Source organism: Oncorhynchus mykiss, chromosome 1 (genome assembly GCF_013265735.2).
Source record: "Oncorhynchus mykiss isolate Arlee chromosome 1, USDA_OmykA_1.1, whole genome shotgun sequence".
In the NCBI taxonomy this organism is placed as follows: domain Eukaryota; kingdom Metazoa; phylum Chordata; class Actinopteri; order Salmoniformes; family Salmonidae; genus Oncorhynchus; species Oncorhynchus mykiss.
This window is the reverse complement of record NC_048565.1, coordinates 51,311,602-51,334,750: the sequence shown is the minus strand read 5'-3', so window position 1 is coordinate 51,334,750 and position 23,149 is coordinate 51,311,602. Positions and strand designations below refer to the sequence as shown.

General features: G+C 42.9%; 1 protein-coding gene across 2 annotated transcripts in view; it reads right to left on the bottom strand.

The window, feature by feature from the left end:
• Positions 1-23,149, bottom strand: part of shank2b (SH3 and multiple ankyrin repeat domains 2b) — a 126,804-nt gene that overhangs the window by 6,883 nt on the left and 96,772 nt on the right. The window contains exons 10-15 of one of the 2 annotated variants that reach the window (XM_036979569.1): positions 12,952-13,087; positions 12,074-12,160; positions 10,006-10,032; positions 4,963-5,090; positions 4,316-4,457; positions 22-2,458 (exon numbers count right to left, since the gene is read on the bottom strand). In XM_036979569.1, the coding sequence (XP_036835464.1) occupies positions 22-2,458; positions 4,316-4,457; positions 4,963-5,090; positions 10,006-10,032; positions 12,074-12,160; positions 12,952-13,087 (2,957 nt within the window). The remainder of the gene's footprint in view (positions 1-21; positions 2,459-4,315; positions 4,458-4,962; positions 5,091-10,005; positions 10,033-12,073; positions 12,161-12,951; positions 13,088-23,149) is intronic. The other variant, XM_036979571.1, reaches the window with a different exon arrangement.

Genomic DNA, 23,149 nt, shown 5'->3' with positions numbered 1-23,149 from the left:
CACAGCAAAAACAAAGATTACCTTGATCCAAAAACGGTCCTACATCCTGAGGAAGAAGAGTCTATCCCATCCCCTGGCTTTGGTGTCTTGTCCTTGTTCTGCATGTCATAGGGGTTAGAGCCTGGCGGGTCTCCCCACAGCTTTGAGGTCCTTTGCGTTGGTGTTCTGGGGGGCTCTGAGTGGACGCATGCCCCGGGGGGAGGTGGCGGGACAGAGGAGGGCGTTCCGAAAGTTCTCAGGTTCTCTTCTCTATCCATCAAGGCGGGGTCCTTGTAAAGTGCATTACTCTTGTTGGCGGCAGGTTGCCTGTTTTTTGGCTTTGAGGTCCGGTCCACCAAAAAGGCCTGTCCGTCTGCATAGACTGTGCAAGTGTTGTCCAGCATCTCACCACCGTCTGACGACAGCGTAGAGATACTGGACACAGTGGATACAGTGCTCGTAGTCTCCATCTGAGGGTCTCCACTACTGCGGCTGTCGGGCTCCACATCGATCCCAGAGTCACTGATAGGCTCGTAGCTCTCCAGGGCGTTGGGGGTGAAGCTGGGGGGCATACAGTTAGTGAGCACTGCAGGCCGTTTGATCATCGTCTGGTCAGGGTGGCTTGGGGTGTTACCGTGATGGGGGTAGAAGGGAGCTAGAGACGATGGGGCTCTGCCAGCGTTTCGATGCTGTTTGAGCAGTTCAGCGATCGCCCCCTTCTGGTCCTCTGGGATGTCGAAGCTGTTGGCAAACTCCAGCGGCGGTGGCAGTGGGTCAGCGAAGAAGTCATCGTCGATGTCAACAGAGGGAACGCAGGGCGGAGGGGGGATGCCGAAGGGGAGTTTGACCGGCTCATCTACTGAGGTGACGGTGATCATGGTCTTACTACCTCTGGGACCAGGGCCCATAGAGTGGGAGTTATGGGGGTTAGGGGAGGACATTTTGGAGGTGTTAGGCTGGTTGGGATCCCGGAGCTCGCTGGGGGTGCTGTCCGGACTCACTGCCCCGTCCCTGTCCCCCTCAGACAGGCTGTTCTCCTCAGACCTGGCTCCGTCAGTGGTGTGAACCATCAGCAGACCAGCAGACTTCTGCTGAGACGTGTCCACGTTGTCTATCAACATGTTCTTCTTCTCCTCTTCTCTCTCAGGCCGGGATAGACTCTTGTCCTGGTCTTTAGCCAGCGGGTGGTCGTATTTGGACTCTGTCTCGTACTTGGCCTCGGTCATCTGCCTGCGAAGCCCTGCCCTGCCTGGTCGACCCATGGTGGCCGTCGCGGAGAAACTCGCATCCATGCCAGTCCTTAGCTTAGTGTCGATGAACAGAGGCTTGTTCAGGTCAGGTTTGGGTAGCTCAGTCTTCAGTGGGAGAGGCTGGGACTGCTCTCTCATGGCCCGGTCCCGTGCAGCTAGAGCCAGTGCAAGAGGGGAGTTAGGGTCCAGAGGCTTCCCAGTTACTGGGTGGACGTAGTGTCCGCTGCTGGAGGTGTAGGTCTTGTTTGGCAGACTGACCGGGCTGTGGTGACCCGTGCGGGTGTGGAGTGGCTCCCTCACCATGTTGGGCTCTGAGGTATTGAAGTTGGTCACATTGCCTCCTCCTTTGGGGATGTTGAGGAGAGAGGCAGGTGGGGCCATGATGCGGCGCAGGCGTTCATCACTACTGAACATCCCCTCGTCGATGGACTTGGAGTGGCGGAGGCGAGGGGTTGGGGCGGGAGGCGAGTCTTCATCACCCTGGTCGGTGAACCTGTAGGATGGGGAGTTCTGGTGAGACTCCACCATCCTCCTCTCGCGCTCTCGCACGGCGCCCGCCATGGCCGTGGCAAAGGGGCTGCTGGGGTTGTGTCCGTCGTCGGGCCGGAGCTGTCCCGGGTGGTCGTGGGCGCCAGTTTCTATCTCCATGCTGCTGCCCTGGCTGCTCTTACCACTGCTGGATGTAGACGGCTCCTTGATGATGATGGTTGGGATTTTGATGGTGCAGATCTTCTCAGGGCTGTCCTCGATCTTGTCCTGCTTCACCAGCATGCCCTTCTTCCTCTGGGGCTTGTTGGGGGCAAACAGCCCCAGGTTGCCCATCTTCCCCAGGTCTGAGTAGGGGTTCTCAGGGATCTGGGCCCTGCGGTTCAGGAAGCTCTGCTGGGCTGTGAGGCCTTGGCCTGGGCTGTGGCTTCCCTGTTGGTGGTCCTCAGACTGGTACTGTTCCGACTGGGGCTCTCTGTAGTACATACCCCCCTGCTCCCTCCACCCATCGCTGCCGCCCGCGGTGAGGTCCCCTCGCTCTGGGGCGGTGCCTTTAGGAGCAGAGTGTCTGATGATGCCGTAGCCTCTGCCCTGGGGGTTGGGGGCGTTGTTGTAAGGGGGAGATGGAGGGGAGATGGCGGGTGGGGGTGGGATGTCCTCTGATGTGTCCGGCATGGAGAGGCTCCTGGTGAATTTCAACATGGGAGGGGTCAGAAACTGAGGGGTCTCCTCTTCTGTTATTCCTGAAAAAGAAAAACGCATGATGAATTACAAAACATCGATGGCAATTACAGTGACTTGCGAAATTATTTCAGGCTTCAAACATAACGATATAAAACTGTATTTTTTTGTGAAGAATCAACAACAAGTGGGACACAATCATGAAGTGGAACGACATTTGTTGGATATTTCAAACTTTTTTAACAAATCAAAAACTGAAAAATTGGGCTTGCAAAATTATTCAGCCCCCTTAAGTTAATACTTTGTAGCGCCACCTTTTGCTGCGATTACAGCTGTAAGTCGCTTGGGGTATGTCTCTATCAGTTTTGCACATCGAGAGACTGAAATTTTTTCCCATTCCTCCTTGCAAAACAGCTCGAGCTCAGTGAGGTTGGATGGAGAGCATTTGTGAACAGCAGTTTTCAGTTCTTTCCACAGATTCTCGATTGGATTCAGGTCTGGACTTTGACTTGGCCATTCTAACACCTGGATATGTTTATTTTTGAACCATTCCATTGTAGATTTTGCTTTATGTTTTGGATCATTGTCTTGTTGGAAGACAAATCTCCGTCCCAGTCTCAGGTCTTTTGCAGACTCCATCAGGTTCTCTTCCAGAATGGTCCTGTATTTGGCTCCATCCATCTTCCCATCAATTTTAACCATCTTCTCTGTCCCTGCTGAAGAAAAGCAGGCCCAAACCATGATGCTGCCACCACCATGTTTGACAGTGGGGATGGTGTGTTCAGCTGTGTTGCTTTTACGCCAAACATAACATTTTGCATTGTTGCCAAAAAGTTCAATTTTGGTTTCATCTGACCAGAGCACCTTCTTCCACATGTTTGGTGTGTCTCCCAGGTGGCTTGTGACAAACTTTAAGCGACACTTTATATGGATATTTTTAAGAAATGGCTTTCTTCTTGCCACTCTTCCATAAAGGCCAGATTTGTGCAATATACGACTGATTGTTGTCCTATGGACAGAGTCTCCCACCTCAGCTGTAGATCTCTGCAGTTCATCCAGAGTGATCATGGGCCTCTTGGCTGCATCTCTGATCAGTCTTCTCCTTGTATGAGCTGAAAGTTTAGAGGGACGGCCAGGTCTTGGTAGATTTGCAGTGGTCTGATACTCCTTCCATTTTAATATTATCGCTTGCACAGTGCTCCTTGGGATGTTTAAAGCTTGGGAAATATTTTTGTATCCAAATCCGGCTTTAAACTTCTTCACAACAGTATCTCGGACCTGCCTGGTGTGTTCCTTGTTCTTCATGATGCTCTCTGCGCTTTTAACGGACCTCTGAGACTATCACAGTGCAGGTGCATTTATACGGAGACTTGATTACACACAGGTGGATTGTATTTATCCTCATTAGTCATTTAGGTCAACATTGGATCATTCAGATATCCTCACTGAACTTCTGGAGAGAGTTTGCTACACTGAAAGTAAAGGGGCTGAATAATTTTGCACGCCCAATTTTTCAGTTTTTGATTTGTTAAAAAAGTTTGAAATATCCAATAAATGTCGTTCCACTTCATGATTGTGTCCCACTTGTTGTTGATTCTTCACAAAAAAGTACAGTTTTATATCTTTATGTTTGAAGCCTGAAATGTGGCAAAAGGTTGCAAAGTTCAAGGGGGCCGAATACTTTCGCAAGGCACTGTATACAATTGAAACCATCAAGGGTGTGTGTGCAAAAAGGTAATTTCCTCATTATTTTGCTCTGTCGATTACAGGGATTCACCCACAGATGTGTGCATGTGTGTGTGTGTGTGTGTGTGTGTGTGTGTGTCCACACATTGGTTCTGCATGTGTGTACCATACAGTATGTACTGTATGCAGGTTCAATATTTAGCCTTGACAGAAACATGTTGATATGTAGTTACCAGATGTTCCTATGGACTTCTGTCGTCTCATGGTCCCCTGTCTGTTAGGCACCCCCAGGTAGGGTCCTCGACCTCTGGGACTGCCTGGCTCTCTGGGTTGGGTCTGGGTCTGCATCGACATATCCTGGCTCTCACACATGGACTGCAACGCAGAGAGAAGACAATGGGTGCCTGGACTGATCTTTACTACATAGTATTACAGAGGTATTTTCGAGGTACATTAAATCAACAATATCCAACTGTGTTTGTTAGTCCTCAGCGTTGCAGATAAACTTGTGAAGGAAATGAAGGACAACAAAGAACAAGAAGCTGTTCAACCTTCATATACTCTTCTGAGACCAAGCAAATCAGGGAATGCAATTCCCATCAGGGCCATGTACAGCGTCTAACAAAGGAAGCCAATCATGCATTTATATTACCAGCCAGAATAGAGCAGTAACTTCCAACAGGCAATGGTGCAGCCACCAGAATTATCTGAGCACTAACTTTAAAAAAAAATCCAGAATGCACAGTTTTTCAAAAAATGGCTATTGATTCCCAGTTGGATTTTCAGTCCCAGCTGATTTTGGGAAAACCTGGGAAATTTGGTCTCACTCCTGTGCCACGCAGCCAACAAAATGTACACTGACGGTAGGGTTTATACCTACATTCATCTCGGGGCTCATGGCGAAGCACCTGCTGTTGGGCCGTGACTTGACTGTGTTAGCGACCCTTACGTCAGCATTGGAGTTCTCCCACATAGGCTTCTGAGGAGGCATGTTCTCGTCCACTTTATCTGGAACACAAAGTAATACACACCTCTACTGTCAGTACAGGACACTGTAGCCTACATCCGTCTCTAAGCTAAAACGAGCCTTCATCTCAGGCAATGGCAATCCAGGCCCGTAAGTAAGAACTGATATCAAACCGAGCAGAAAGGAAAAGAAAGAGAACAGAAATAGTCACACTGACATTGGTCAAAGTCAAAGCCGTGCAAGCTTCCCTTGCTAGCTATACCTCCATCAGGCTTTTCCTTTTGTTTCTATGGTTTAGCGATCCTGGGTGCCAGTCTATTTCTGCTCTCTTTCCAACTCCTTCCCGTGTCCCAAACGGCACCCTACTACATATAGTGCACTACTTCTGACCAGGGCCCATTGGTCTCTGGTCAAAAGTAGCGTAATATGTAGGGAACAGGGTGCCATTTAGGACACAGCCCTTAAATCATTTACAATGAGTGACAAGAAGTCGGTAAGATAGCACAAACAGATCTGGGAATAGGTTTATGGTTCAGCAGCCACTGCACAACCAACATGCTAGCTTTTTTTTTTGTTTTGTAGTTTTGCGCTCCCATGCATGGGACGATTACTTAGAGTGACTGAGAAAACAATCCTCTTCTTTAGACTCTCATTATCGGAAGACTGATCATCTACAACAGGAATACAGTGGAAGAAAAGGCAGTTCAGATACGGACATGCATCCTTATTCTATAGCTAGTGATGAGTACATTCACACACACACTTGTCCCTCAAGTCACTGCTGTCAAAACGTGTCAACGGAGGAGAGAGAAAGCTGTAGGCTACATACATCCCTCTTTATTGTCTTCCTGAAACACATGATTCATTCATCTAACCAAGAGCAGACGTCCCCATGCTGTAGTGTTTTTGCAGTCATAGTATTTACTGTAGTGTTTTTGCAGACATAGTATTTACTGTAGTGTTTTTGCAGACATAGTATTTACTGTAGTGTTTTTGCAGACATAGTATTTACTGTAGTGTTTTTACAGACATAGTATTTAGTGTAGTGTTTTTGCAGACATAGTATTTACTGTAGTGTTTTTGCGGACATAGTATTTACTGTAGTGTTTTTGCAGACATAGTATTTACTGTAGTGTTTTTGCGGACAGAGTATTTACTGTAGTGTTTTTGCAGACATAGTATTTACTGTAGTGTTTTTGCGGACATTACAGAAGTATTTACTATAGCGTTATTGTTTTATTCGCTTTGACATAGAAGTGGAGGTCTTTCTCCTTGAAGAAACCTAGTGGAGAAATACTGAAAGAGCAAATAATTTATCATAACCTCTAAGCAGGTAGGACTGGGGTCTGAACCAATAGTTCAGAGCTTCTGCTCTTTTCTATTATCCTGAAAGGGAACACACACATATACATATATATATATATATATATATATATATATATATATATATATATATATATATATATATATATATATATATATATATATATATATATATATATATATATATATATATATATATATATATATATATATATATATTGTTGTTGCTATTTTACTAGGCAAGTCAATTAAGAACAAATTCTTATTTACAATGACAGCCTAGGAACAGTGGGTTAACTTCCTTGTTCAGGGGCAGAAAGACAGATTTTTTACCTTGTCAGCTCTGGGATTCCTTTTGGTTACTGGCCCAACACTAACCACTAGGCTACCTGCCGCCCATTATATGGTCTACACTTGGCATGTAGGTTTCTCACTTATGGGTGGAACAAATTGGGAAAAGGGGGAAGGGAATGGGCAGAGTATAGGCAATTAAATACTTTAGTATTTACTATAGTAAAAAAAGCTGTTCTGTTTTTGCGGACTGTAGTATTTTTGCGGACATTAGTGTAGTATTAACTACATACGTGTTTTTGCAGATAACATTGTAGCATTTACTATAGTATTTCACAGCATACTACACAATTCTATAGCAATAACTAAACATGATCAAAGGATTCTCAGTGTGTAGTATAGTATTCCATGGTACACTATAGTTTACTACATAATTCTATAGCAAGTACTGTAATATTCTGTAGTAAACTCTAGTTTTTTTTAAATGTCAGTTTAGCTGGATTTTTGATATATGTTGCCTTTTTTGCATTGACAGATACTGTACAGTAGAATCAGTGTATCGTAAATAATAAGCATGTTTGTTATTCTCTTTAAGCCTCCCTTTACTTCCCCTACACTTTTAGAAAAAAAAAGGTGCTACTGGTTCTACCTGGAACCAAAAAGGGTTCTCCTTTCAGGACAGCCCAAAGACACCTTGGAACCCTTTGTTTCTAAAGGTGTACATCTTAAGGATACATCTTGCTCTCCCTCTGCTACATAATAAGCTTGAACACATGCCCATGTGTGTGCTGTAGGATTAAGATGGAGAAGATTCCAAGGCTGACCCTCTCCTCTCCATGAACCCACCCACCTATCATCCACCCCCTCTTCCTAAAGCCATATCTGCCTCTCAATTCAATTCAATTCAAGGGGCTTTATTGGCATGGAAAACACATGTTAACAGTGCCAAAGCAAGTGAAGTAGATCATATGCAAAAGTGAAATAAACAATTAAAATTAACAGTAAACATTACACTCACAGAAGCTGCAAAAGAACAGTAAACATTACACTCACAGAAGTTCCAAAAGAACAGTAAACATTACAAATGTCATATTATAAATATATATAATGTCGTAACAATGTGCAAATGGTTAAAGTACAAAAGGGAAAATAAATAAACATAAATATGGGTTGTATTTACAATGGTGTTTGTTCTTCACTGGTTGCCCTTTTCTTGTGGCAACAGGTCACAAATATTGCTGCTGTGATGGCACACTGTGGTATTTCACCCAGTAGATATGGGAGTTTATCGAAATCGGTTTGTTTTCGAATTCTTTGTGGATCTGTGTAATCTGAGGGAAATATGTGTCTTTAATATGGTCATACATTTGGCAGGAGGTTAGGAAGTGCAGCTCAGTTTCCACCTCATTTTGTGGGCAGTGTGCACATAGCCTGTCTTCTCTTGAGAGCCAGGTTTGCCTACGGCAACCTTTCTCAATGACAAGGCTATCCTCACTGAGTCTGTACATAGTCAAAGCTTTCCTTAAATTTGGGTCAGTCACAGTTGTCAGGTATTCTGCCACTGTGTACTCTCTGTTTAGGCCCAAATAGCATTCTAGTTTGCTCTGTTTTGTTGTTAATTATTTCCAATGTGTCAAGTAATTATCTTTTTGTTTTCTCATGATTTGTTTGGGTCTAATTGTGTTGCTGTCCTGGGGCTCTGTGGGGTCTGTTTGTGTTTGTGAACAGAGCCACAGGACCATCTTGCTTAGGGGGACTCTTCTCCAGGTTCATATCTCTGGATGTGATGACTTTGTTATGGACGGTTTGAGAATCGCTTCCTTTTAGATGGTTGTAGAATTTAACGTCTCTTTTCTGGATTTTGATAATTAGCAGATATCGGCCTAATTCTGCTTCGCTTGCATTATTTGGTGTTTTACGTTGTACACAGAAGATATTTTTTTGCAGAATTCAGCATGCAGAGTCTCATTTTGGTATTTGTCCCATTTTGTTAATTCTTGGTTGGTGAGGGGACCCCAGACCTCACAACCATAAAGGGCAATTGGTTCTAGAACTGATTCAAGTATTTTTAGCCAGCTCCTAATTGGTATGTGAAATTTTATGTTCCTTTTGATGGCATAGAATGCCCTTCTTGCCTTGTCTCTCAGATCGTTCACAGCTTTGTGGAAGTTACCTGTGGTGCTGATGTTTAGGCCAATCAGCAACCTCTCTCTCTCTCTCTCTCTCGCTCGCTCTGTCACATCCTCTGGCTACAGTAACGTTGCAGTATTTATGACAGTAAGGAACACTGGTGGATTGATGAAGCCACTCATTCTAGGACACCTCAGTGTCTGGTGTCACCACACATTCTAGAAGCATTCCTGCAAATCTCCAGTGTTGTGGTTTAAAGCAGTGAACACAGAACGAGGCCAACACAGCTGAAGAACGTGTCTAAGAGTAGGAAGCTGCAGGACTGTAGAGAGAATTTTTTTGCAGGTACTATGCTGTGCTGCTACAGTATATTGGACGACACACTACACTGTATGCAGCATTATTTCCATGGCAACACCTTGTTTCCGTATGAGTCAAAGCCTATCTGTAGTGGGCTCATTGTATAACAGTGTTGTGCCCTTAAAGTTAAGTCACAGTGTATTCTGAGAAGGTAGCTAGCTGCTCTTTGAAATGTGCAGCTGACTGTTGTGCATTACCTAGGCCCCTAGTTCTTATTCCATAAAGGTGTTTCAAATCCTTTTATCGTTACAGAGAACAGTGCAACTATTTCGGAAGGATAAGAATCTGTGGTGAGCTGAGCCCTGCATCCCAAATTGAACCCTATTCCCTTTGTAATGCACTACTTGTGACCAGATCCCATGTCAAAAGTAGTGCACTATAGAGGGAATAGGGTGCCATTTGGGATGCATGTGAGATCTCGGCTGTTGTTTTTTTCCTGATCTTGCATAACTGTGTTTAAAAGAGGGGCAGAGCAATGAATAATGCATGGCAATAGCATTGCACTCTCACACCGAACTGAAGTACGTATGATGTGAACGCTGTGAAAAGCTAAGGACATATCAAGTGTTGTGATGTGCTAACAAGTCTTTAAAAAGCTTCTAGTTCAGAAGGGCACTTTCTTATGTTCTTAATGTGCTTGCACACCCGTTTACAACCCTGAGACGGCGAACATTAGTTGACCTTCATACCTGCCCTCTTACAGTTTAGTAGGCATGCAAGTAAAATGCACAAATTGCGTTGATAAAGAAATAAGGGATCTAAGAGAAAAAGTGAAAAGTGCGTCAAGCATTTTGTACTTTCTATGGACGTACAGATAACATGTAATGTGTGAAGCATGCCGATCACACTTACCACCGGTCACTTTTTTCCTCAAAGTGGCTTAGAAAAAAAGAGAATATACAAACGTATGTAACAAATGGTGATCAAAAAGAAATCAACAAAAAGTATCTCTCAACAAGAACACAGGCAATTTATGCAAAAATAGTGGAATATTGTCATTTAAAGCAGCGTAATATAAAGACCACTACTCATCACTTCTTTGCCAAATGTAAGCCTAGGGGGTGGTCAAAAGTATATGGACACCTGCTCGTCGAACATCTCATTCCAAAATCAAAGGGCATTAATATAGAGTCGGCCCCCCCTTTGCTGCTATAATAGCCTCCGCTCTTCTGAGAAGGCTTTCCACTTGATGTTGGAACATTGCTGTGGGGACTTGCTTCCATTCAGCCACAATACCATTAGTGAGGTCGGGGACTGATATTGGCCGATTAGGCCTGGCTTGCAGTCGGCGTTCCAATTCATCCCAAAGGTGTTTGATGGGGTTGAGGTCAGGGCTCTGTGCAGGCCAGTGAAGTTCTTCCACATGATCTCGACAAACCATTTCTGTATGGACCTCGCTTTGTGCATGGGGACATTGTCATGCTGAAACATGGAAGGGCCTTCACCAAACTGTTGCCACAAAGTTGGAAGCACAGAATCGTCTAGAATGTCATTGTATTCCCTTCACTGGAACTAAAGGGCCTAGCCCGAACCATGAAAAACAGCCCCAGACCATTATTCCTCCTCTACCAAACTTTAAAGTTGGCACTACAGTATGCATTGGGGCAGGTAGCGTTCTCCTGGCATCTGCCAAACCCAGATTTGTCTGTCGGAATGCATCCTAGGTTGAAACATTCAGTACCCCTTGGCCATGGGAAACCCATTTCATGAAGCTCCCCGAACAGTTCTTGTGCTGACGCTCCAGAAACACAGTAGTGAATGTTTCAACAGATGAGAGGTGATTTTTACGCGCTACTTGCTTCTGCACTCGGCAGTCCCGTTCTGTGAGCTTGTGTGGCCACTTTGCGGCTGAGCCGTTGTTGCTCCTAGACGTTTCCACTTCACAATAACAGCCCTTATAGTTGACTAGGGCAGCTCTAGCATGGCAGAAATTTGACAAAGAGACTTGTTGGGACTGAGCTCTTCAGTAAGGCCATTCAACTGACAATGTTTGTCTATGGAGATTGCATGGCGGTGTGTTCGATTTTATACCCCTGTCAGCCACAGGCGTGCATGACATAGCAGCAGTCACAATTTTTGAAGGGCTGTCCACATACTTTTGTATATATAGTGCATTTTCGTAAAGCAATTGTATACATGTTTAAAAGCTTCTAAACATGACACCTGACAAATAGACATAGAATGATCAACCCTTTCATGCCATTTCTACGACCGGCCCTTCAAAAAACACCTACTGCAGAACAGTTATAAGCGACAGATGAGTCAGCAATAAGGTGAAAGCTTTTTCAAATGGTGAAGTTAAATCAAAGCTATTTACATGCTTTATACGGCTCCGAGTTAAAACAATCAAACAATAAATGAAATGATTAAGTAAATGAATAATCCAAAGTTCATTAGGTTAGATGTATGATGACATAGAATGGAATTATGCAATTGTTATGATCATTCAAAGTAGTCAAAATGATCAGTCACGCTGTCTAATGAGCTCTTTATCACATTAGATGTTTCCGCACTGTCGTTAAAATGTTTTCTCTTCAGCCCTCTTCAGATCAAATGGTACAGAGCAGAACACCTTAGTGCCTTTGCGCAAAGTGCATAATTGCCTATGCCCCCTCAAAGTCGAGTAAATATAGTACTATATTAAATGGAGGAAATTAACATTTAAAAATGAGAGAACAAAACTATTTTAAGACAGTTGCGAGCAGCTGTGACCAAACAGTAGCTACTGTATGCTGCGTACCTTTGTCCACTGTAGTCGTGTATTGACAAACAAATCAGGAGGACATAATTACTTTTTTTTTTTTTTATATCTTCCAGAGAATAACATCACTAAACAAACACACAGAGAACAAACCAAGAGGATACAAAATGCATTTGACCTCTTGGAATTACAATCTCCCATGTACGGATGGTTTCTTACCAAGCTCCTCCAGCTCTGATGTCATGGATTTAGAGCGCATGGCCATGGACAGGGCAGTGGAGGGAGCCCTACGCGGAGGTGTGGGCACTGCAACAACACAGAAAAGCAGGGGTGTATTCAGGGTCGTGTTCTGAACGTTTCAGATAAAGATCGAATGAATAGAGCTGACACTATTCCCGATTCCATCTGACAAGAAAATCATTTCTGCTTTATGCCATAGGCCTATATTTATATGTGAGCGTTCTGTAACGTTACATCATCCTGAACAAGCCCCAGATGAGAGATCGACAGTATACAGCTGGGCGTGTTAAAAAGTTCCTTTCCAAAATGCTTGTATGCGCTTCAGCAACGCTGAGTTGTTAATGTGACAACTTCACAAGTCTCGTAGGGTGACGCCAAGCAGGCGACCAAGTTCAGCAATCATCTAACAAAGTACCTTACAAATGCCCTTCTAAAATATGCCCCTGACAGTTGATGTACATCAGCTTTGAAATATTTTTACCTGTGCTGCAGTACGGGCAATTTTTTTGAATGCCCCCAACTGTAAAACCACCATCTTAACTTCAAGGCTGAAAATCAGCACAGTCATCAGGAAAAACTGCAATGTGGTCAATGCTCTTCTAGCTCGTCAGCTTCTAGCTTCCCGATGCACTACAGTACGAGGACGAGCCAAGACGGTTTAGAACAGACCTGGGTTCAAAAACTGATTCAAATACTTTGAACATTTGCTCTAGTCTGACCAGACTGCGGGGTTCGCAGTTTCGGGCCTATCTATTGGTCAAGCACATATGAAGTATTTGTAATAATTCAAATAGTATATATAGAGAGCTAGAGAGCTAGAGAGCTAGAGAGATAGAGAGAGAGGATAAAAGGCTTACCTTTCTTCCTAGCCGTGTCATCAGGGTCCAGATTCCTGCTAACCGTCACCACTTTGATGATGAGCCGGTTTCCCCCGTGTCGGATCGTATTGACCACCTGTTTGTGGCCCACCTTCACCACATTTTCCTGGTTCACCTGCAACACAGAAGACAAGACACCTAGGGTACAGTCTACATCGCTACATCACGCAATGACTGGGCAGAAACATAGCATCACAACCCTAAAATGCAGGTGAAACAACACGTATTCCCACGGCTGTTACATCTCTTAACAACAACTCACTATCAAGCTGATCTTCGCAAAGTCAACATCCCTTCATCACTCAATGACTGGACAGAAATATAAAATCACAACCTGAACTAAAGCCTCTTAGCCATTATGGTGACGATTTAGGGGACCTTGAGTGGTTCTGGACCAGTTCCAACAGACATTTCTGTGTACAGCACTCTTTGAACGACACAATGTCCATTCCTGTGCACTCTGTGAAAGGTCTGGTTGTCCCGCTTCTGATGCCGTCTCCGACTCACCTATGAGATCCAGTATTTGAAACCTGACACCTAATTTGCACGGCGAGAGACACGTCACATTTCCTGGCCTATCTAGACAAAGGATATTTTTGCTCGGGTTGTGGAGCACGCGGCTCAGACTGCGATTACAAGTGAAACGGAAGAGTCTAGCGAGTCTAACATCGCTGTGATGTTCTCAGATGGATTTAGCACTTTCAGCATGAAAAAATATGAATTTCATTTAGTAGAATTTAAACAAGACTTTCTCTTTTTCACAGAAGGACCAAAACCACCGTGTGATTAGAGCAGAAGTTGTAATGAGTCTGCAGCCACTTGAATGGTGTCTCTGCATCCCTCAGAGGACGTTTTGGAGAAAACTCTCTGTAGTCAGTTACGTGACGTGGTGCCAATATTGTACTGTCATAAAAGCATGATCGTATTTATTAGAAGGTTGTAAGACAGGTGAAATACGATGGTAGATCATTTATCATTTCAATGTTACTATATCTAGAAGGCACTGCAGTCATTTCGTGCCCTATCACACCACTTTTGTTGAAGAGGAAAAACATAATATGTTGTACTACGTATTTGAGCTTGTGTCCTCAAAAGTGAGTACACCTAAGCAATGTATAACTATTTATTTGTCATCAGAAAGGCAAGTTCCAGAACTTTCTAAAAGTATGCAGCATTACTGGATATTGTTTATGGGCAAGTCATGAAAAAATAATTACCTTGGGGCATGTCCATTTAGGTGGAGATCTACATTTTCCCTTAATGTTCATTAAAGTATGCTATAACAACTCCTTAACCACACGGATACAACTCTCCAACAAGTTGATCTGAACTTGGCAAAGTCATGAAGTCAGCATCTCGTCGTGACTCAATGACTGGCCTGATATACTGTATAAAACCACAACCCTTAAAATAGAAATGCAACAACCCAGAAAAACATGGCAAAGTACTGAGGTCTGACTGACATTAAAGGTGACTAGATATCTTCAGCTCTATTAGCCGTGACATTTCTTGTTGTATGGTGTAGGCTAGGTTTCTCAGCATTTCCTGCTCAGAGGTATCTTGTGGTGATTCAGCCAGGTTTTATGTACTGTTCTCAGAACAGTATTTCCTACTTGGAGGTCTCTGGTGGTGTTTCAACCATCCTGTATTACACTGTGCTGCTTTGTCTAATTAACGGTTTATGGACTGTTCTCAGGCCTGTATTTCCTGCTCAGAGGTGGTCACTTAGGTGTTCAACCAGTCTGTACTACCCTGTGCTGCTGTCTAATATATCATCATTTCAAGCCACTCAATCAGGTCCATTACTCTTCCTATAACACCATGTTAAATCTGCAGTCGGTATTGACAGGCTGCTCTGCTCACTGCACAGGCCTGGTCAGTAATGGAGGAGGGGGTCCTTCTATTGATTCCACTTTGTCATCTGGCAAAGGCAAAGACACACCATGTGCGCGTGTGCGTTTGTGTGGGATTTGGTTTATTCAGATCCCCATTAGCTGTTGCCGAAGCAGCAGCTATTCTTCCTGTGGTCTACACAAAAACACAAAAGATGACAAGTAACAAAACACTGATAGACCGACAGACAAGAACATTCACAGAAATAAAAAATACAACAATATACAAACAATACAACTAAAGAATAATGTGTGTAGATTGTGTGTGTTAGAGTGTCAGTGTGTGTGTGTGTGTGTGTCATTTCCCAATCCCTATAGTGCCATAGGATGTTTTTTTTTTTTTAAATGGAGTACATTTTGCTGTTTGCTTATGGCTCTGTATAATACTGTGCATTGCCGAGAATTCGTTTTGGACATGGGGACTGTGAAGAGACCCCTGGTGGCATGTCTTGTGGGGTATGTATGAATGTCTGAAGAGACCCCTGGTGGCATGCCTTGTGGGGTGTGTATGTTTGTCTGAGTTGAATGTTATTTGATTATCTAGACGATCTGGAATTATAATCACAGTAATATTTATCATAAAAACTAGAAGAGAAGCAGTCAATCTCTAGTCAACCCTCAACCAGGAAAGACTGGCATGCATGTTGTTGATGTTAGTTCTGTATGTGCAGTTCAGGGCACGGCTTGTTGCTCTGTCTTGAGTCAGCTGCAGCTTTGCTGCACTTGACCATATTACCAGACAGCAATCAAGATGGAACAAGACCAAAGCCTGAACAATTAGTACAGTTGATTTTTGTGTCAAAAATGCAGACCAACTTTTTATAACATCTCTACAAGAACTTTGTCAATATGACTTGACCATGATAATTGACCATCCAATTTTATACTTAGGAGTTTAGCTTCCTCAACTTGCTCAATGGTCACACCTCGGGCTGTGATGGTCATGACATTTTGTCACCCGGTGATAGTCATGTAAATAGCTGCCAGTCTCACGGTAATTGACCATTCACTAACATAAACACGTTTAGCATTTCCTGGCTTCCAGCCCATTTCAGAAGAACAGAACAGAATAGTATATTCTGAGTTGTCCTTATGTTAGTTTGTGATCTGGCTATGCCAACAATATTTGCTTATTATTCATTGGCATTATTTTATATGATTTTATAGTAAGAAAAATACAATTGAACATAGCTGAATAAAATAGAAAGGACATTTTCCCCCAAACGATTTCCGAGGTGAGCACATGCGGCTTTTCTATGTTGAGCAGATAAAAAAGAAACATGTCCTCGTATATGCTTAATGTAGAGTTATTTATGCAACTTTAGTGATACAAACGTTAGGCTGTGTTTAGATTGTTAATACATTCGAAGGCTGCCATGATGCGACTCTAATGATGATTTGAAAAAAGTCGCATGAGAGGCCTGTGCTCTTCTCTGTTTCTTGCGAAGGCTGCACACACTTCATCAGTCTCTCATTCACAATTTGACAAGCACTTTGTAATATTCTCAGCCTTCAGACTAATCTCAATTGAATCTGTTTTTCTTTATACCTATAACCTACTAATAGCCTATATGTGTGGAATTATTTTTAATTTTCGAACGGCGCACAAAAACAAAACATGTCATCTATCTATTTAACCTAATTAGATTACTCCTTTCTATACAGAAATACATTGAATTATTCAAAATAGACTACTAGAGCTTGGTTTGGCTAGAGCATGAGTTGTGGATTGTTTTAAATCTGCCTTTCCTTCTACAGTGAGAAGGAAAGGCAGCGCACGCAAAGTAAAGTGATCAACCCAGGCATCTCGCAATATATTTCTAAATATAATCACGGGAAAACAGTTTGGAAAGAATATGGTTATTGCTGTAAAGGGAAGACAATGAAAACACAAATCTGTCTTTTAGTATTCAAAATGTGCTAAATGAATTGTTTGAACAACAATAGAGCCTATCTTATTGGCACCAGCAGAGAGCATCAGCAATATCCCTGGTGATTCCCCGTGCGCATATTCACTATTTATCATTGTTGAGTCAGTGCTACTTCAAAGTTTGTTTTTGGACAATACATGTCCTCCAGTTAAGATGGACGTCATATTATATTTGTGTCTCCCCTTCAAGTCACTTTAATTGGTTTGTCAGTGTCAGCGAAGTAGGCTACCCTTTCATTTGTAGTATTAAAAAAGATTAATCTAATGTCTCCAGTCATCGAAAGTGTCGTAGAATTGTATGAAATGTGTTCATAAAAGGCCACATTTTTCCCCATGCAAAGAATGAAGAAATAGATCTTATATAGTCTATAACCTAGGCCTACTCTAAACTATATGTGCTCAGCCAAGCATGGAGCGATATAGTTTGCAAACAGTGATTGAGTTATATTATTAGCCTAAATTATGACTATCCAATCTACTCAATCACAATAGGGATAGCAGGCTATCTTACATAAGTCTGCAAATGCGATGATGCACGTAATGCTTTATTATAAAGGGGCATTTCTATGGTGAAAATGTTCTTCCCCAAACTTGAAACTCACAGGCCTATGTAGGCCTATGCCAGGTAGGCTACACCGGTTGTAAAGCGGATTCATGTGCTTGATTTGAAGAATTGAGCAATAAATATAGCAGAACGAGAAAGCTGGGATCCGCTTTTAAATAGTGGCTAGTCAAAACTCTGTTTTCACACGCGATTGTGCAATTGGGCTTATAAGAACACGTTTCACTGGGTTCTGTAGTATGTGCTCTCTAACTGTGTTCCATGGGTCCTAGGTCTATAGGCCTATGGGTGATCAAAACATATAGGCCTATGGGCGCTCAAAACATATAGGCCTATGGGCGCTCAAAACATATAGGCCTATGGGCGCTCAAAACATATAGGCCTATGGGCGATCAAAACATAGGTCTATGGGCGATCAAAACATATAGGCCTATGGGCGATCAAAACATATAGGCCTATGGGCGATCAAAACATATAGGCCTATGGGCGATCAAAACATATAGGCCTATGGGCTAGGCTACATGCTTCATGCGACACGGATTTGAAAAAGTAGCACAAAAAAAGGTATGCAACATTTATTTCCTTAGACTGCACACGCTGGGCATCATTCACAAGCGATGATACATCATTCACAAGTGATAACATTGTCCCCTATCAGACTATTGATATTGTCTTTACATATCCTAAATGATATAGGTGTGGAATTAGTTTTGATTTAGAATGGACCACTATCATGCGTCTGTTGGAACTGGAGTAAAGAAATTGAAAAAGCTATATTTTGGTTCTCTCTATAGCAACTGCCTCCGGGAACAATAAAAAAAACAATATTTACATCTTACAGTTAAATGAGAAAACGAGGAAAAGGAAGGAAACAACCATATGTACATAACTGCCACGCGGCACAGTATTTGGAGTTTCAGTACAGAAAAAGATCATAGCGAATGGAGGCCGCTTTTCCAGCGGTTCATTTCCATGCCAGCCAGGTAGGCAACTCCTGTTGTAAAGTAGAGCAATGTGCTTCATATTAGGAAAGATGAGAAATAAATATAGTAGGTCTAGCCTCTAGAAAGCTGATGGGATCCTCTTTTTAATAAAGGCCATCAACAACAAAACAATTCTCCCGCAATTACATAGCCTATAGAAATGTTGTGCAACATGAGCTCATGGGCTCTCATGAAGTGTCTGATTTCATTTTTGATTGCATTTGCATTGATGCCAAATGATTAGAGAGGGATTAGAGGGACATGTCATTAGCGACAGGCAGTTAGCAAGTTTGGTAGGCTACTAATGACCGTTAGCAGCATCAGAAGCACAGTTTTGGAGAAGCCGAGTTACCGTGACTACACGTTCACGTGGAATTTGACTGTGTTCATGACTCGTGACAGCTGGTGTGGCAGTAATATGGTCACCATAACAGCCCTAGTCACACCCTTAATACACAGTTGAGGTTTAGGCCTTAGAAAATGTTCTGAACCAAATACAATGCTTTTAGTTTTAGATGCCTTTAAAGCTGCAATATGTAACTTTTTGGGCGACCCGACCAAATTCATATACACCGAACAAAAACATAAACGCAACATGTAAAATGTTGATCCCATGTTTCATGAGCTGAAATAAAAGATCCCAGAAATGTTCAATATGCACACAACGCTACTTTCTCTAAAATTTTGTGCACAAATTAGTTTACATCCCTGTTAGTGAGCATTTCTCCTTTGCCAAGATAATTCATCCTCCTGACGTGTGGCATATTAAGAAGCTGATTAAACAGCATGATCATTACACAGGTGCATCTTGTGCTGAGGACAATAAAAGGCCACTAAAATGTGCAATTTTATCACACAACACAATGCCACCGAAACAGGAACATTTATGTCTGTAATAAAGCCCTTTTGTGGAGAAAAACTATTTCTTATTGGCTGGGCCTGGCTCCCTAGTGGGTTGGCCTATGCCCTCCCAGGCCCACCATGGCTCCAGCTCCACCCAGTCATGTGAAATCCATTGAATAGGGCCTAATTTATTTATTTCAATTGACTGATTTCCTTATATGAACTGTAACTCAGTAAAATCTTTGAAATTGTTGCATATTGCGTTTCGATTTTTGCTCAGTATAGAAATATGAATTACAGATCTGCATTGAAGGCAAGTCTAAGAATTGCTAGACTGGTCCTATGTGCGCTCTTTCTATATTCCAATTCTTAAGTTTAGTTTTTGCTTCTTTTAACTTCAGTTTTGTACACCAGCTACAAACAGCTAAAAATACAATATTTTTGGTTACTTAAAATATATTTCACAGCGGTTTAGATGGTACAATGATTCTCTATACAATACATGCTTATTTTGTCACATACACTGAAACTATATTATAATTTTAGCAACCAGGTAAAATGGTCCTTTACTATTTTTAGGCAGTGAAATGACTTTAGTTTCTGTCCACGCCTGTGGACACACGCTCCTTTAGGCTTTAGGTAAAGATATAGCACATAGAGTTGCTAATACAGTCTGCTACCATTCTTAATAGTTTCCCATTATGGTTGTCTATACCTGGTGGGTATCACTATAGATGGATAAGAATCACTTGAGTGGGTTGAGTCACTGATGTGATCTTCCTGTCTGGGTTGGCACCCCCCCTTGGGTTGTGCCGTGGCGGAGATCTTTGTGGGCTATACTTGGCTTTGTCTCAGGATGGTAAGTTGGTGGTTGAAGATATCCCTCTAGTGGTGTGGGGGCTGTGCTTTGGCAAAGTTGGTGGGGTTATATCCTTCCTGTTTGGCCCTGTCCGGGGGTGTCCTCGGATGGGGCCACAGTGTCTCCTGACCTCTCCTGTCTCAGCCTCCAGTATTTATGCTGCAGTAGTTTATGTGTCGGGGGGCTAGGGTCAGTTTGTTATATCTGGAGTACTTCTCATGTCCTATTCGGTGTCCTGTGTGAATTTAAGTGTGCTCTCTCTAATTCTCTCTTTCTCTCTTTCTCGGAGGACCTGAGCCCTAGGACCATGCCTCAGGACTACCTGACATGATGACTCCTTGCTGTCCCCAGTCCACCTGGCCGTGCTGCTGCTCCAGTTTCAACTGTTCTGCCTTATTATTATTGGACCATGCTGGTCATTTATGAACATTTGAACATCTTGGCCATGTTCTGTTATAATCTCCACCCGGCACAGCCAGAAGAGGACTGGCCACCCCACATAGCCTGGTTCCTCTGTAGGTTTCTTCCTAGGTTTTGGCCTTTCTAGGGAGTTTTTCTTAGCCACCGTGCTTCTACACCTGCATTGCTTGCAGTTTGGGGTTTTAGGCTGGGTTTCTGTACAGCACTTTGAGATATCAGCTGATGTACGAAGGGCTATATAAATACATTTGATTTGATTTTGATTTGATTCGCTTTCCCACCACTCCCATACCAACTTCACCAAATTCAAAAGAGCAATCCTTCTCTTTCACGATTAGATGTTTTATACAATAAAATATGATGATTCACTGCTCAATGTTGATTATTTATTGATTTGGATCCCCATTAGCTTTTGCAGAAGCAGCAGCTACTCTTCCTGGGGTCCATTTTTTCCCCACTTTACTAGTGAAATAAGAGTTGAACAGATTGGCAATATCGAAAGGTTTTGTTATAAATGACCCATCAACTTCACTGAACGATGGAAATGAATTGTGCTTTCTGCCCATGATATAATTTAAGGTACTCCAAAGTATGTTTCCATTGTGTTTTATGTCATTCATGTTGGTTTGGTAATATCATTTACCTCTTCCTTTTGTTAAGTTTAGTCCCAAAATGTCTCAATTTACAGAATGTAAATGCATTTGCTATTTGCCTCATGACTCCTGCATGCTTTGTTGACTACAAACTTTCTTTACCCAACCGTGGGACAGACTATGTTTGTTCCCACACTCGGGGCTCGGACTTTCTATTGGTTACACTGGCGTTTGGCCTCCCATCCTATTCTAAACACCTCTCGCCGGCTTTGTAGTCATGTTACCTGATGAAATTGCTGTACAATATGATCTTGTTGTCATCTGATCACAATATGATTTGCTGGTTTTAAGTATTAAACTTTCAAATAGCTCTTTGTTGACTGTTGCTGGGTGCTATCGTCCCCCATCAGCACCGGCCTGTACCCTACCTGCCCTAAGCTCTCTCCTGGCCCCCTAAGCCAAGTCTGAATTTCTCCTGCTAGGTGACCTAAACTGGGACATGCTTAAACCACCTGACCAAGTTTTAAAGAAATGGACTCCCTAAATATTTCTCAGATTATTACCAATCCCACAAGGTATGACTCCAAACACCCAGAAAAGGCTACTCTTGATGTTATCCTCACAAATAATCCTGATCGGTATCAGTCTGGTGTTTTCTGTAATGACCTTAGTGATCACTGTTTTACAGCCTGTGTTCGTAATGGCTGCTCAGTGAAAATGACCTGTCCTGGTTAGACAGACACATGCTAAAAAAACTCAATGAGCAAGCCTTCATTCATGAACTGGCCTCTGTAAAATGGTATAGAATCAGCTGGATCCCCTCTGTCAAAGACGCTTGGGCCTTCTTTTTGGATATTTTCAGTGGTATTGTTAACAAACACGCCACCATAAAGAAAATGAGAATTAAAAACAGGTTCAGCCCCTGGTTCGACCGTGATCTTGCAGAGTTACTCCACCTCAAGAACTGCATTTGGTGAAAGGCTCAGCACACGCATACTCAGGCTGACTGGCTCTCGTTCAGGCAAATGAGAAATAAGTGCACTTAGGCTATCTGGAAGGCCCAAGTTAGTTACTTTAAGGAGCAGTTCTCGCTCTGTGGGTCTAACCCCAAGAAGTTCTGGGAAACGGTTAAAGACCTGGAGAATAAACCCTCCTCCTCACAGCTGCCCATGTCCCTTGATGTTGATGATGTGGTTGTTACTGACAAGAAGCACATGGCTGAGCTCTTTAATCACCACTTCATTAAGTCAGTATTCCTATTTGACTCAGCCATGGGGAAAAATAGGAATTTTGCTCGTCCAAAATTTCCTCATCTCCCACCCATTCGACTGCGACTATCCCCGATGCTTCTCCCTCTTTTTCCCCTGCCCCGCTACAAAGTTTCTCCCTGCAGGCAGTCAATGAGTCCGAGATGCTTGAGGAGCTCCTGAAACTTGACCCCCAAAAAACATATGGGTCAGATGGTTTAGAATCTTTCTTTTTTAAGGTTGCTGCCGCTATCATCGCCAAGCCTATCTCCAACCTTTTTAACCTGTCTCTCCTTTCTTGGGAGGTTCCCATTGCTTGGAAGGCAGCCACGGTTCGTCCTTTATTTCAAGCTGATCCTAACTGTTATAGGCCTATTTCTATTCTGCCCTATAAGTGTTGGAAAAACTTATCAACTGACTGGCGTTCTTGATGTCTATAGTATTCTCTCCAGTATGCAATCTGGTTTCTGCTCAGGTTATGGATGTGTCACTGCAACCTTAAAGGTCCTCAATGATGTCACCATTGCCCTTCATTCTAAGCAATATTGTGCTGCTATTTTTATTTACTTGGCCAAAGCGTTTGATACGGTAGACCATTCCATTTTTGTGAGCCGGCTAAGGAGTATTGATGTCTCTGAGGGGTCTTTGGCCTAGTTTGCTAACTACCTCTCTCAAAGAGTGCAGTGTATAAAGTCAGAAAATCTGCTGTCTCAGCCACTGCCTGTCACCAAGGGAGTACCCCAAAGCTCAATCCTAGGCCCCACGCTCTTCTCAATTTACATCAACAACACAGCTCAGGCAGTAGGAAACTCTCTCCATTTATATGCAGATTATACAGTCTTATACTC